Source organism: Schistocerca gregaria, chromosome 4 (assembly GCF_023897955.1).
Source record: "Schistocerca gregaria isolate iqSchGreg1 chromosome 4, iqSchGreg1.2, whole genome shotgun sequence".
Classification (NCBI taxonomy): Eukaryota; Metazoa; Arthropoda; class Insecta; order Orthoptera; family Acrididae; genus Schistocerca; species Schistocerca gregaria.
Genome location: NC_064923.1, coordinates 220,210,291 through 220,224,582, shown reverse-complemented (window position 1 = coordinate 220,224,582; position 14,292 = coordinate 220,210,291). Strand labels below are relative to the sequence as shown.

Sequence of the window (14,292 nt, the reverse complement as noted above, 5' to 3'; positions counted from 1 at the left end):
CCCATCACAGTTCTGTTGCACGTTTTGCACTCGTACAAGCCACTTGGCCACCACAATCTGTGTGTATTCGACAAGGACAGTATAGTCATGTAGATTATAACCAAGTTTCCTGACTACTGAAGGGTCAGTGTTTACTCAGCCCTGACCGCCACAATGTGTGGGCATCTGGATGTCCGTTGATGGGCAGTTAAGCTGGAACAGCTTGGTCTACAGCATGGGTCAGAAACATGTCCAGCATGATCTAATGGTACATCACTAGTGCTTCCTTGAAAGATGCCCTAAGTACTGTGAGCATAAAGGGAAAATTGTTAGTAAAAACATCATTTTTTATTTTTTTTAAGCACTGAAAATGCATGCTCATTCGCCCAAGTCTGTTGTATTAGTTGACAAATGCAGTACAAACATCTTTCTTGAACATCTAAAACTGTGTTCATCAAACATAATAATGTTTCTTGTATCAGATCAATTACATACCACCTGCATGCCATTCATTGCTACATTATTTCTTTCATTTTTTTGCATTATTGGTTCAGTATGTGTTGAGAGAAATCAGTGAGTTTCATCCCATTATGGTGCACTACCAACTTCCACGACGTAATACAATTCGCCATGACAAAGAGAATATTATCTCAATGTTCATGTTAGGTTATCAGGGAGATTTTGTCATTAAGGCCTTCACAAGTGATGTTGTATTAAGAAAATAATACATAGTTCTGTGACCTCATACATAATGATTGGTGTATAAAATAAACGTAAAATTTATCATTTCTATTCCGAATAGGAACATGAATTTTTTGTCACAAAAAGAAATGGTCCACACATTTGTTTATTATGCCAAGCTACTGTTGCATTTGTGAATAAGCCAAACTTCGAGAGGCATTTCAAAATGTGCACCCAAGAGTGAATGCTGAGTTTCCTTTATACTGTGAAAAAAACTCTCACTACTTAAAAATCAATTAGGATTTCACCGAAATATGTTCACAAAATTGGTGGATGAAACTATTGCCTCCACTCTTGATTCTTATTATGTTTTCAGCATATTGGTGAAAAGGAGGAGTCCCTTTGAAGAAGGTGAATTCATACAAGAGAGCTGAAAGGTGTTTTGATTTGACATTCTGTACTGAACAGCTGAGGTCCCACAAATGTCCGTAGGAAGAAGGATAAAGAGAATGGAGCAAATTGATTGGTTCGTTTGTATTTGATGTGGGCTATGGTGGGCTTGACGAGATTTATGGAAACACCATTAGTTCATGGGCAGTTCCTCAGAAAACCCCCCAAAAAGGTTGTTTTTACCATTTGTACTTGTACCAAAGCCAAGCATTGGATTCCAAGATGGCTACGAGCAGTAAAAGGCTGTAATTTTTATAGTATATTCCTAAGATCCCAGTCTCACACATTCTTGAAGATTTTATTGATATATTTTTCCATTCCTGAGATAAAGAGGTTCAAAGGTACCTCACATGCACAAACAAAATATATGTGTAAAATCATGTGTGAGGCAAAGTCTGCTGTATCTGCAAGTAGCCAGATATTGGGATGCATGTCAGAACTCTGGAAGAAATGGAGAAATGGAGGAAGCTAGCAGGCAGGAGACCCACATGCAGAAGAGTAATCCAAATTAATGGTAGGGCAACAAAATGCAATAGATGAACTGTGAACAAGACAACAGACCTGGGCAAGCATAAACGACCTAGACGACAATGATGTGCTAAGTAATGCCGTCGCCCCATGATAAGAACAAGGCCAAGATGCAACCAAACAGAGTAACTAGGTGACAAGCGAGGTAGTTATCAGGCAGTCCTAGTACAGTAAAGCAGCAAAGATAGACCTGAAAGTATCAAGCACAAAAACTTAACTGACCGGCTGTGCAGTGAGCAGCACCTTTATACCGGCCACACGAAATGCGATTGGCTGATGCAGTCATGTGGTGAGACAGTGGTGCTCTCTCTGTGAGAGCATAGAGCTAAGCAGCCGCAGTGCCCCCTCATGGCTAAGTCCATCTCCTCTGCCAGGCATCAACCACCACCATGTAAAACACCAGAAAATCTAAATTATAAATAAACTCAGAAAATTCCTCAAATTTTAACATTATATTCTCAAGACATTTATCTAGAAGTTCCATCTTCCATTTCCATTATTGAGAAACACCACAAAACCATGGCTTCTGGGTACTAAGATCGAGCTATAAATTCCAAGACAGCTATGCACAGCAAATTGGTGTAATTTTTATGACAATTCCTAAGATCAGACCTTCAACAATCTTGAAAATTTTCTTGATATCTATACCCATTTCCAAGAGGCAGAGGTTCAAAGTTATCCTGCCTGTACACACAAAATCTGTTGTGAGGAGAAAACTAGTTTATAATGTGACATTGCACAGAGAAAAGTGTTGTAAGTATCTGCATTATTATCAGAAGGGTTCTGGGACACCATGTTGTTGCAGTGTATTGTATTGTATTTATTGGTGTTGTCTACAAAGCATCTTTTGCATAAGACATTGTACATGTCAAGTTATAAGTACACTTCTGAAAGTGATTTCTAGGCATACTTATTTAAGGTTACAATAAAACACTTTACACATTTTGTATTTACACTGAAGAGCCAAAGAAACTGGTACACCTGCCTAATATTGTATAGGGCCCCGAGCATGTGGAAGTGATGGGACATGACATGGACTGGACTAATGCCTAAAGTAGTGCAGAGGGAATTGACACCATGAATCCTGCAGAGATGTCCATAAATCTGTAAGAGTACTAGGAGGCGGAGAGATCTTCTGAGCAGCATGTTGCAAGGCATCCCAGACATGCTCGTGTATGGGGAGTTTAGTGGCCAGCGGAAATGTTTAAACTCAGAAGAGTGTTCCTGGAGCCACTACGTAGCAATGCTGGATGTGTTGGGTGTCCCACTGTCCTGCTGGAATTGCCCAAGTCCATCAGAATGCACAATGGACATGAATGGGTGCAGGTTGTCAGACAGGATGCTTATGTACATGTCACCTGTCTGAGACATATCTAGATGTATCAGGGGTCGATTATCACTCCAACTGCACATGCCCCACACCATCACAGAGCCTCCACCAGCTCGAACAGTCCCCTGCTGACATGCAGGGTCCACATGGATTCATGAGGTTGTCTCCATACCTGTACACGTCCATCTGCTCGATACAATTTGAAATGAAACTTGCCTGAAAAGGCAACATCTTTCCAGTCCTCAACAATCCAATGTCACCCAGGCAAGGCATAAAGATTTGTGTCATGCTGTCATCAAAGGTACACAAGTGGGTCTTCAGCTCCGAGAGCCCATATAGGTGATGTTTCATTGAATGGTTCGCACGCTCACACTTGTTGATGGCCCAGCATTGATATCTGCAGCAATTTGTGGAAGGGTTGCACTTTTGTCATGTTGAACGATCCTCTTCCGGTATCATTGGTCCCGTTCTTGCAGGATCTTTTTCCAGCTGCAGTGATGTCGGAGATTTGATGTTTTACCGGATTCCTGATATTCACGGTACACCCGCGAAATGGTTGTACGGGGAAAAACCCCAATTCATTGCTACCTCGCAGATGCTGTGTCCCATCGCTCATGTGTCGATTTTAATATACGTTCAAACTCACTTAACTCTTGATGACCTACCATTGTAGCAGCAATAACCTATCTAACAACTGTGCCAGAAACTTGTTGTCTTACATAGGCGATACCTACTGCAATGCTGTATTCGGCTTGTTTACATATCTTTTTATTTGAATACACATGCATATACCAGTTTCTTTGACATTCATTTTGGTGAATATAAGGATTTCCATGATGTATAGACATGATAAGGGAATAACACCAGATATCTTAGATAAAGGTTTGCAGGAGATTCTAGATTTGCATCCAAACATGATTTTAATGTTATAAGAACGTAGGCTTCCGCGGCCGGTGTCATGGAGATTAAAATTCATCTGGGTATTATACTGCGTCATTGCTAAAAACTAACAACAATAATAAACTAAAACCGACATTTTGGCCAAACTGCAATGGTCCTCCTCAGATCACGACAGGTTTTTTTTGCATGGGGATAGGTGCTTCTATTTATTACAGACTATTGATGTCTGACGTCACTGTTGTAAAACTTTTAATTGGCCCTCTAATATAATTGGCTAGTCATGACGTAAAGGAAGATGGAAGGAAAGAGGCTATTCGTGGATGACCATATTGTCAATGGTTGGTATCTGTCTGCCAATCAGCGTTTGGCTTCTGATCGGCAAGTTTTCCTCCTGGTGTGCGTGGAAGTGTACTGACAGTTGCCCTACAGCTGTTTGTGCATATATGTTCGTGTCCTGCGTAGCTTCTGCCCCATGACCACTCATGGCCCGTTGGACTGGGATGGCCAGCAGCCAGGATGCCAGGAGTTTGTAGCCATCTTCTCTGTTGATGTTGTCAGGCTGCTTAATAATTTCAATCACCTCCCGTATTTTGCATTCTCGGATCCACGATTCTTTTGCCAGTACTTGGGCTTCCTGGAACCTGATAGGTTGTCCAGAGTCACAGTGGTGTTCCACTAACACTGATTTATTATGTTGCTGTAATCATACATAGTGTTCATGTTCTACTACTCTTAAGCTACAGGTCTCCCTGTTTCTCCTATGTAGGAAGCTCCACACACACACCGTAGTTCGTCAACACCTGCAGTGTTAAGATTGTTGACTACATCCTTGGTGGAACCTATAATTTCGTGCATCCTGTGACTGCTTTGAAGAATCGGTCTGAAACCTCGTCGGCGGAGGACATTGCCTAGCCGTTCACTGACGACTTTTACATATGGTAAGTGCACCAGTGGAAGCTTCTCTTCTTTGCCTTCTCCACGTCTTCTGGTCCCTTTGGTTTTAGCTAACTTTCTTATGATGTTGTCATCATAGCCGTTGGCATGAAACATGTGTTGTAGCTCCTTTAATTCTTCTTTGATGTTATTTTCATTGCTTATCCGGTAGGCTCAGGCAGTTAACGTATGCAGAACAGGATACTTTTGAGCTGGGTGGTGGCGGCTCTCTGCATGCAGGTACTGATTAGTGTGCATTGGTTTCCAGTACACTTTGTGTCTCGGTTTACCTTCGGCAGCTCTGTATACTTCCACATCCAGAAATGGCAAGGTACCATTGTTTTCAGTCTCATGTGTGAACTTAATATTTTTCTGCAGGCTATTTAAGTGCTGGAGGAAGTTTCCCAATTCCACTTCACTGTGAGGCCAGATAACGAATGTGTCATCCTCATATCATAGCCAACAACTGGGACGTAATGGAGCAGAAGCTAGGGCTGTTTACTCAAAGGTTTCCATGAAGATGTCCGCAGCTACAGGGGAGAGCGGGCAACCCATTGCCACTCCATCTGACTGTTTGTAATATTTTCCCTGCCAGGTGAAGTATGTAGATGACAGGCATAAGCGCATCAGATCGCAGATATCTAGTGGGATCCGATCCTGTAGAATGCACATAGTCTCCTCAATGGGTACGTTAGTGAAGAGAGACTTGACGTCAAAACTGACCATAACGTCTGATGGCTTTTTTCTCTTTCCCCCAATCAGTTGTATGAAGTGGGAATAGTCTTTCACGTAGGAGTCTGTTTGTCCAACAAGACGGCGTAACTTAGGTGACAGATGTTTCGCAATATAATACGTAGGTGAATCTATTCCGTTCACTATGGGACTCAGTGGATAACCCTCCTTATTGAGCTTACGTACTCCACAGATTCTAGGAGGAACAGGCACCTTGGTGATTAGTCTCTTGGCTGTGTCAGGATCAATTGTTGAGTCCTTTACGAGGGCCTTCATATTTCTGCCTACCCTCGCCGAAGGGTCACTCCTTAGCACCCTGTAAATGGGATCGCTAAGCAGTTCATCCATCTTCTTTTCATATTCAGAAGTGTCCACCAGCACCATAGTGTTTCCTTTGTCCGCGTGTAGTACCACAATATTCTTGTTATTCCTGAGCTCCGATATTGCCTGTCTTTCTTCACATGTGATATTGGCTCTGGTTGGTTTTGCTGTTTGTAAGATTCTTACAGTTTCTTGCCTTATCTTTTCTGCTTTGACACACGGTACTTGATGGAGTGATGCCTCAACAGATTGAATGATCTATTCTGTGAGAATCTTTGTGGACATAACTGCCTCACCGATGGTCTGTGTCAAGATGATTCTAATGGTCCTTTTTTACTTTGAAATTGCTGTTAGCTGTTCTAGAGTTTCCTCAGAAACTCCACATTTAAGGCAAGAATGGAAGAAAGGCATGGTATGCATTCATTACCATTTTCTCACTACACAATGATTTAAGCGAGCAAAGAAGGTAACATGTCTTGTTGAGTTCTGCATTAAACAAGTACAAAAAGATAGATTTCTAATTACCATAAAGAAGAAATGTCAACTTGAACACAATTAAAAGACACTTAGATGTAGCTTGAAGGATGTGCAAAATTTTTCTGCGTGTAAAATCCAGTTTTTGGAGTAAAAATTCATTTTGTGGTATTTAAATTTCACATTAAGTAAACTATCAAAATTTATGAATGATATGTTCTGCTATGGCAGGGAAAAGAAGGGAACCAGTGGAAAAATACTCCTATCATAGCACAAAAAAGGTGAATATGCTCCTGTTTAAAAAACTCTTACTGAAAAGTGGCATACCACCTGTCTCAGTCTACATTTTGGCAAGTAAAATTATTAATGCTTTTTTTTATGCTGAGAGGCAATGTGACAATGGCAGGGGTGATAAGATGGATAAGTAATAAATACTGGAAGATAGTAGACAGTGTAGTGAGAGAATAAGAGCAACACAGTGGCAGTGGAGCATAGTTGACAGTTTTAGGAAAAGAGTGAAGGAGACACTGCCAGTAGGAGAGGAAAAAGGGATGCAGAAAGCGGAAGTGGGTGAGAGCCAGTGAAAATGAGAGACAGAGTGTATGAGAAAGAGAGAGGGTTACAGTGAGAAGAGACAGCAGCAGTAGGGAAGAATGAATGAGATAGTAGCAGTTAAGAGAGAACAAGAGGAAGACACTGACAGTGAGAGGAAACAGTCATAGCAGAACAGAATGAAGGAGGCAGTGGCTGTGACACAGAGGACAGTGACAAGGTAACACAGATAATAATGACAATGAGTTGGGCTGAATGACTGAGTGAAAATGGGCAAGTGGGAGTGGGTAGGTATAACCAACTTACAGCAATGGACTAGTGAGTGTGAGTGAGTTACAGTTAGAAAACAGGAGGGAGTGAGAGGCCAGTTGCATGTTTAAAAGAGTGTGAGTATGTTTGCATCCCAAAACTTTTGGGAAAATTTTTAAAGGTGCTGAGGAAGGTAAAATGAGGTAGCTGGTACCCCACATTTCACTCAAAACTCTTTAAACAGGGGTATATTCATCTTTCTTGTGCTCCAATAGGAGCATTTTCTGCTAGTATAAGAATATATTTGTACAATATTACAGAATAAAATTCTTATGTTTTAAATAAATAGTGAGAGTGTACAGATTTTTTGTTAAGTATATGTTTTACAGTATCCAAAAATTAAAAATGTAGCAATCACTCTATTTTTAAAAGAAATAGATCATTCTGATATGTTGACACAGAATTAGGGGTCTCCGCAGGTTTCATATCAGTAGGGGCAAAATATTTACATGTGATTTAGAAATTTTGAGAGCAGTTGTTATCTGCTCATTATTTTATATGTTAAAACCTGTTTTTACATTCCCAGCCACATTTTCAGTTTTTCTGCCATTTTTGTTATTTTCTTTTGGTCTCATTATTAGCTCTATTCCAATAATAAACAAATTTTTATGTTTATTTTGCACAATATTCACTGCTCATGCAGTGACTACATTTGTATTTCAATTAACAGTTCAGGGGGACGAGAGGGGGAGATGACAAGACATTACATTTGACTCTGCAAAAGTTTGTCAAATTTACTTCCATTGCAGTGAGAGCTTTGTTGAATGCACCTAACAACAGTATTCTACAATTACACTGTGTAGTACCTGTGAACTATAGTTTCAGGTTTTATAACCCCATTTTAAAGTATGTGTGTCCTACATGGGGCCATGCTACTTCAGACAAGATTAGAAGCTGCAATTGTTACGTGACATACTCTTGCATGAGCATTACATCCCCCAAATTCATTTGGGTTGCTGAGTTGTCCAGAGGCAGAAGATGGTGGCAAACAATTTTTATTTTTCCTGTGATACATCTCGAAACTGGCACATTCGGAACATCCGAACATATGACAGAAATGAAGAATGGGAACTCATGTGGCCGTTCTGGCTGCTAAGGTAGTGAGACAATTCATTTCAATGTCTTAATCATTTCAGCTAACCATATCAAGGCCATCATTATCTCAATTATCATCTATCACTAACTCAATTACTGTCATGCCATAATGACCAATGTATGGATAGTTAACGCCACATCTGAGCATGTAATACTGAAATAAATTCTAGCTGGCAACAGACATTAGAGGTTTTTGAAGATGTGCAAACCTAGGGCTGTGGGAACTGGGAAAATGACTTTCATTCCTTAGGAAGGGAACATTTCGGAGACGGAACTCTCACCGTAGATATCCTTTTTCATATGACCATGTACACATGTAATAATTTCATCACTCAGATGACTGGCAGTTTCGTCCCATTTTATTGTAGCTTTTTAGTAATGCCTGGGTGTACAGGGGTGGATGGAAGGAGCTTCTGTGAATGATTATTGTAGAGGGAACACAACTGTGCGTATCCTGGAAATGGTGAACTAGTGTCAACAGCTAGTCCTTTTACCATCATGAAACATAGGAGAAAAATGGCAGACATGGGGATTGGATCTCTTTAAAACTAAAAATAGTGACATCATCATTAAATATTGAAGGATTGTCAAGAAAGTAAGAAGTCTTACTACCACACAAATACAAACAACATTCATGAGACATTTTAACATGGAAGAAATACACAGAAGGGTAAACAACTGAAGAGCAAAAATTGAAGGCACGAAGACAGCATTAGAACACCCTCATGAACAATATGGTAGTATTATCTCTGTAAAACCAGATACGAGATTAAATCAATAAGTATCATGGACACAAACAACATTAAAATTTTTGCAATTGAACTACAGTTGTGTACAATTACATCAGTGTACAAACCATCTAACATTGATTTTACCTTCCACAGGCCAAATGACTTTCATGACCAAGACATTAAGATTGTGTTGGGATATTTTAACTGTCAAAGTATCAACTTCTATTAAGACAATCATTCAATAGGGGCAGTTGGTAGAGGGGGCATAATTCTTTTCGTGATTGAGAACATGGCTCATGATGTTACAAAAACAGTAGAAGAACCTTTCTCCAGGATGCAACATTGGCCTATATCTTGTATAGTTTCTGGAGTTTTCCGAGTGGCAGTTGTACTTGGCCTATATCCTGTACAGTTTCTGGAGTTGTGTGAATGGAAATTGTAGCCTTCAACATTTCCTGGACCCATTGCACTAAGGGATGGACTGTGTACAGCACACAGAGGCTTTGAATGGAGCAGATAATGCAACTGCAAAGCTTGTGTCGCCAGACATACTGCGTGGCCTGATACAGGGCATAGAGTTCTGCAGTAATACTGAGCAATGCTCCAGAAGCTGATACCGAAAAATGTCAGTGCCATTGATTAAGGCACATTCTACACCACATTCAGTCCGAGAGCCATCAGTGCACACAAAGGTACTATTGCGAAATGGTCATGAAAGTCAAGGTGATAGAGAGGAGCTCCAGTAGTGTCCTTAGGAAGCAAATGAAGGCCAAGGTGAACATGGGCCACCGCACGAAGCCAAGGTGGTAAAGGGTTCACACCCACTGGGAAAGTTGCAGGTACTGTGAAGGAAGTTAAGCTGCCACACAAAGAGCCGAAAACGAATTCGGGGGTGGGGGGGAGGGGGGGGGGTTACAGAAAAGAGAGACATGTTCCATACAACCAAAGGCGTCACTGAAGGAGGAGGTGTAAGATGGGTGGCCACGCAAGGTAGACAAATGGCATGCAGATATGCTCAGAAGAAACTCATGGTGGTAGGACAACAATAGTTTGGCAACTTCTGCAAACAGACACTAAACTGCACTAGTGTAAAAGGGTCTAGTGGCCAAACAGATGCCACGATGGTGGATAGTATTGAGATGGCATACGAGGGATGGAGGTGCAGAAGCATAAACTACACACCCATAGTCTAGTTTCGAACGAACAAGGGACCAGCACAAACAGAGGAGGATGGTTTGATCGGCTCACCAGGAAGTATCCCTAAGGACATGTAGGACACTGAGCGACCGCATGCAGTGGGCTGCCAGGTAAGGCACTTGGGAGGATCAAGAAAGTTGCTTGTTGAGCACGAGCTCCAGGAATTTTGTAGTTTCAATGAATGGAAGAGCAACAGACCCAAGATGTAAAGACTGTGGAAGAAACCAATTGCTCTGCCAGAAATTCATACAGATGGTTCTGTCACTGGAAACACAAAAGCCACTGTCAATGCTCCATGAGTGAAGATGATCAAGACATCACTGACGATGATGCTCAATGAGACAAGTATATGGAGAACTGTAATAGACTGCAAAATCATCAATGAAAAGAAAGCCGGAGATGTCAGGTGAGAGACAGGCCATTATAGGGTTAATGGCGATTCCAAAGACAACAATCAGGACGGAACCCTGAGGCACACCATTTTCCTGGCTACCAATATCCATCAAGGCAGAACCCACAGGGAGCTTGAAAACTCGGTCTTTTAAAAATTTCTGAAGGAAATGGGCAAGTGGCCACGGAAGGTGAACAAGATTGCAGAAATATCTCATGAGAATGCCACGTCACAGAATTCCCCAGAAGATGCTGACCTACAAGGCGAATGGAAAAATATATATCAGAAGATATTAAAAAAAGATGAGTATGATTTTGTTTATTTGTGAGTTCAGAGTGGGCAACAGCATAATCCATGAAAGGAAGAAGATAATGATGACGATATGATGATAATGGCTTTTTGATCACACCTTGTATACTGAACTTGGAAAAAGATTTGGCCTAAACCAATTTTAACCAGTCTCACAGCATACAGAGGCATGTAAACTTCAATGATTACCAGTTTTAAAAAATGAATATTGTTTTACTGTTTCCTATATTTAATTGCTCTTTAGGTTATATACACATTAAGTTTTATTCCCTTCTGATAGGTCTTTTGCAGTACGGTTTTTGCAAACAGTATTAAATTATGTCATTTATCACACAAATATCTTGTCATAATTACCTGTGAGCCAGTTATTGTAGCTCCCAAATCTGTAAAAACAAAAAAGATACACACTATATAAAATCTACACAATTTATCTGCATGGTGCAAGTTAAATGCATACTATGGGAACAATAAATATCAACAGGCATGAAATATAGAAACATGTCAACTGAGTACACAATACACAAGAACAGAATGGATAGTTTTACAATTAATTACAGCTGTATCAAATCTGATCTTAAATGAGTGAAGTTAAACAATTAGAAAAGGTGTATTTACACAAAGTTTATTTACACTAAACATCACATTATGACATAAAGAAAAGGATTTTCTCAAGTGTGGATACAACCATATGGGGGATTATAATTTCATATCATTAAATCAAGGAGGTGGTGTCTGTACTCATATCAATAAAATAGAAAAATGTACTTTGCATATCATAATGAAATAAATTTACGTTTAAAAAATATTAAGTTGAACCTATTGCACAAACAATAAATTTGGTGTACTTTCAGTAAAATGTAATTCTTGGATACAACACATTCTTAAATTCATCACAACAGTTATATCAAGAATGACCGAATCTTGTCCCTTCTTGAATAAATTTCTGCGTATGTCCACGACTGGGGTTAAATTTCCCAACATACTAATCAGGTTGAGACTTCGTGCGTTTTCACAAGAATGCTTAAACCAGTTGCCACAACAGTTCCTTTGAAAAAGACGTGTCTAATTCCCTTCCCAAATTTACCCTACTTTGAGCTCTGCTCCATGTTTAATACTAGATCTTAATCCTCTTCTTTCCAACTTTTGATCTGTCATATTTCACACTACCCCAACTGTGTTTCATTTTCTTTTTGTTGCTTTTCTGTTCCATCATTACTCTGAGTCTTTTTCCCTTCCCTCCAATCTTCTCTTTGACCCTTCTTCTTACTTTTCTAATTATTATTGCTGTTAAAATATTTTTCCCTACTTTGTTTTAGACTAATATTATCTCAAATTACAAATAAGTTCGAGGTTTTATCCTCCCTTACTTTCTAGTGGACATTGTGTTCTATTGAAGTGTAAGTGATGTTGATTTTAAGATACTTTTGCAAAGTTTCCAAGCTTATTGCATAATACTGCAACAAATGAATACATGATATTAGGCCTACATTCTAAACAATAATATTGCTTGTTGTTTACTTCCAAAAGTCACTACAAATGATGTCCACATTACCACAGCGATACAAATACATTTCAGTAATTACTATCTTACTTCACAGATTGATACAAGCAAAGAATGTACTATTTATATACAGTCAGCATTTATCGGTGCTTAGGACATCAACGGCAACAAGTAACTCACATATCAATGAGAATTTGGTTAATTATTACATTTAATTGCTGTAACAGTGACTCTGATGTGAATCACAATTTTTACAGGGGAAGGAAACTTGACAATATTAGTGTATCTCATAACTTATACACATTATGTGATCAAGATTTTCCTGACACCTGGCTGAAAATAACTTACAAGTTCGCGGTGCCCTCCATCGGTAATGCTGGAATTCAATATGGTGTTGGCCCATCCTTAGACTTGATGACGGCTTCCACTCTCACAGGTACACATTCAATTAGGTGCTGGAAGGTTTCTTGGGGAATGGCAGCCCATTCTTCATGGAGTGCTGCACTGAGTAGAGGTATCAATGTCGGTCAGTGAGGTCTGGCACGAATTCGGCGTTCCAAAACATCCCAAAGGTGTTCTATAGGATTCAGGTCAGGACTTGGATGTTATTCTCATGTAACCACTCCACCACAGGCCGTGCATTATGGACAGGTGCTCAATCAAGTTGAAATATGCAATCGCCATCCTCGAATTGCTCTTCAACAGCGGGAAGCAATAAGGCCACACAAAACAACAAGGGGTGTAGGTCCCCTCCGTGAAAACACGACCACACCATAACACCACCACTCCTAATTTTACTGTTGGCACTACACACACTGGCAGATGGCGTTCACTGGTCATTCTCCATACCCACACCCTGCCATTGGATCGCCACATTGTGTACTGTGATTTGTCACTCCACACAATGTTTTTTCCACTGTTCAATTGTACAAAGTTTATGCTCCTTACACCAAGTGAGGTGTCGTTTGACACTTACTGGCATAATGTGTGGCTTATGAACAGCCACGCGACCATGAAATCCACGTTTTCTCACCTCCCACCTAACTGTCATAGTATTTACAGTGGATCCTGATGCAGTTTCGAATTCCTGTTTGATGGTCTAGATAGATGTCTGCCTATTACACATTATGACCCTCTTCAACTGTCGGTCAAGAGACAAGGTCGGCCTGCACGCGTTTGTGCTGTATGTGTCCCTTCAAATTTCCACTTCGCTATAACATTGGAAACAGTGGACCTTGGGATGTTTAAGAGCGTAGAAATCTCGTGTATAGACGTCTGACACAAGCGACACCCAATCACATGACTACGTTCGAAGTCCACGAGTTCTGCGGAGTGCCCCATTCTGCTCTGTCATGATGTCTAATGATTACTGACGTCGCTGATACGGAGTACGTGGCAGGAGGTGGCAGCACAATGCACCTAGTATGAAAAACTTATGTTTTTGGGAGTGTCCAGATATTTTTGATCACATAGTGTATACTTTACCAATACTGCAAACTACTTGTGCTTCTTGTAGTGACTTAATCTGGCAAACACGTAGCAGTTTGTAACAACTTAAACTCAATATCATCCACAATTTACTTGTACATGTATTAGCAGTACTACAAACAATTTGTAGCATTTGTCATCATATCACATAACAAACACAAGTTGGCAAAGTGACTTAAAATCAATTTCTCTCAAACTTCAATAATGTAAAAGGTCTGTCCACCTAATGATGGAGGAGTAGAAACCCCATCAATGAAAGAGCAGAAAGTCTAAATGGATGGTGAAATAAAATAAGGAGGTAATAGTAGCAAGTTTTATTTGTCACTAGCTGAGAAACCTGGAGTTGCCCGGATATTCATTTAGAACTGTGCCCGAGACTTCATACATGTCG

At 40.2% G+C, this 14,292-nt stretch overlaps 1 protein-coding gene across 2 annotated transcripts in view; it reads right to left on the bottom strand.

Moving 5' to 3' along the window:
* Positions 1-14,292, bottom strand: part of LOC126267117 (endoplasmic reticulum-Golgi intermediate compartment protein 3) — a 92,895-nt gene that overhangs the window by 57,306 nt on the left and 21,297 nt on the right. For both annotated transcript variants that reach the window (XM_049972030.1, XM_049972031.1), the window contains exon 4: positions 11,267-11,295. In XM_049972030.1, coding sequence (XP_049827987.1) covers positions 11,267-11,295 — 29 coding nt within the window. The remainder of the gene's footprint in view (positions 1-11,266; positions 11,296-14,292) is intronic.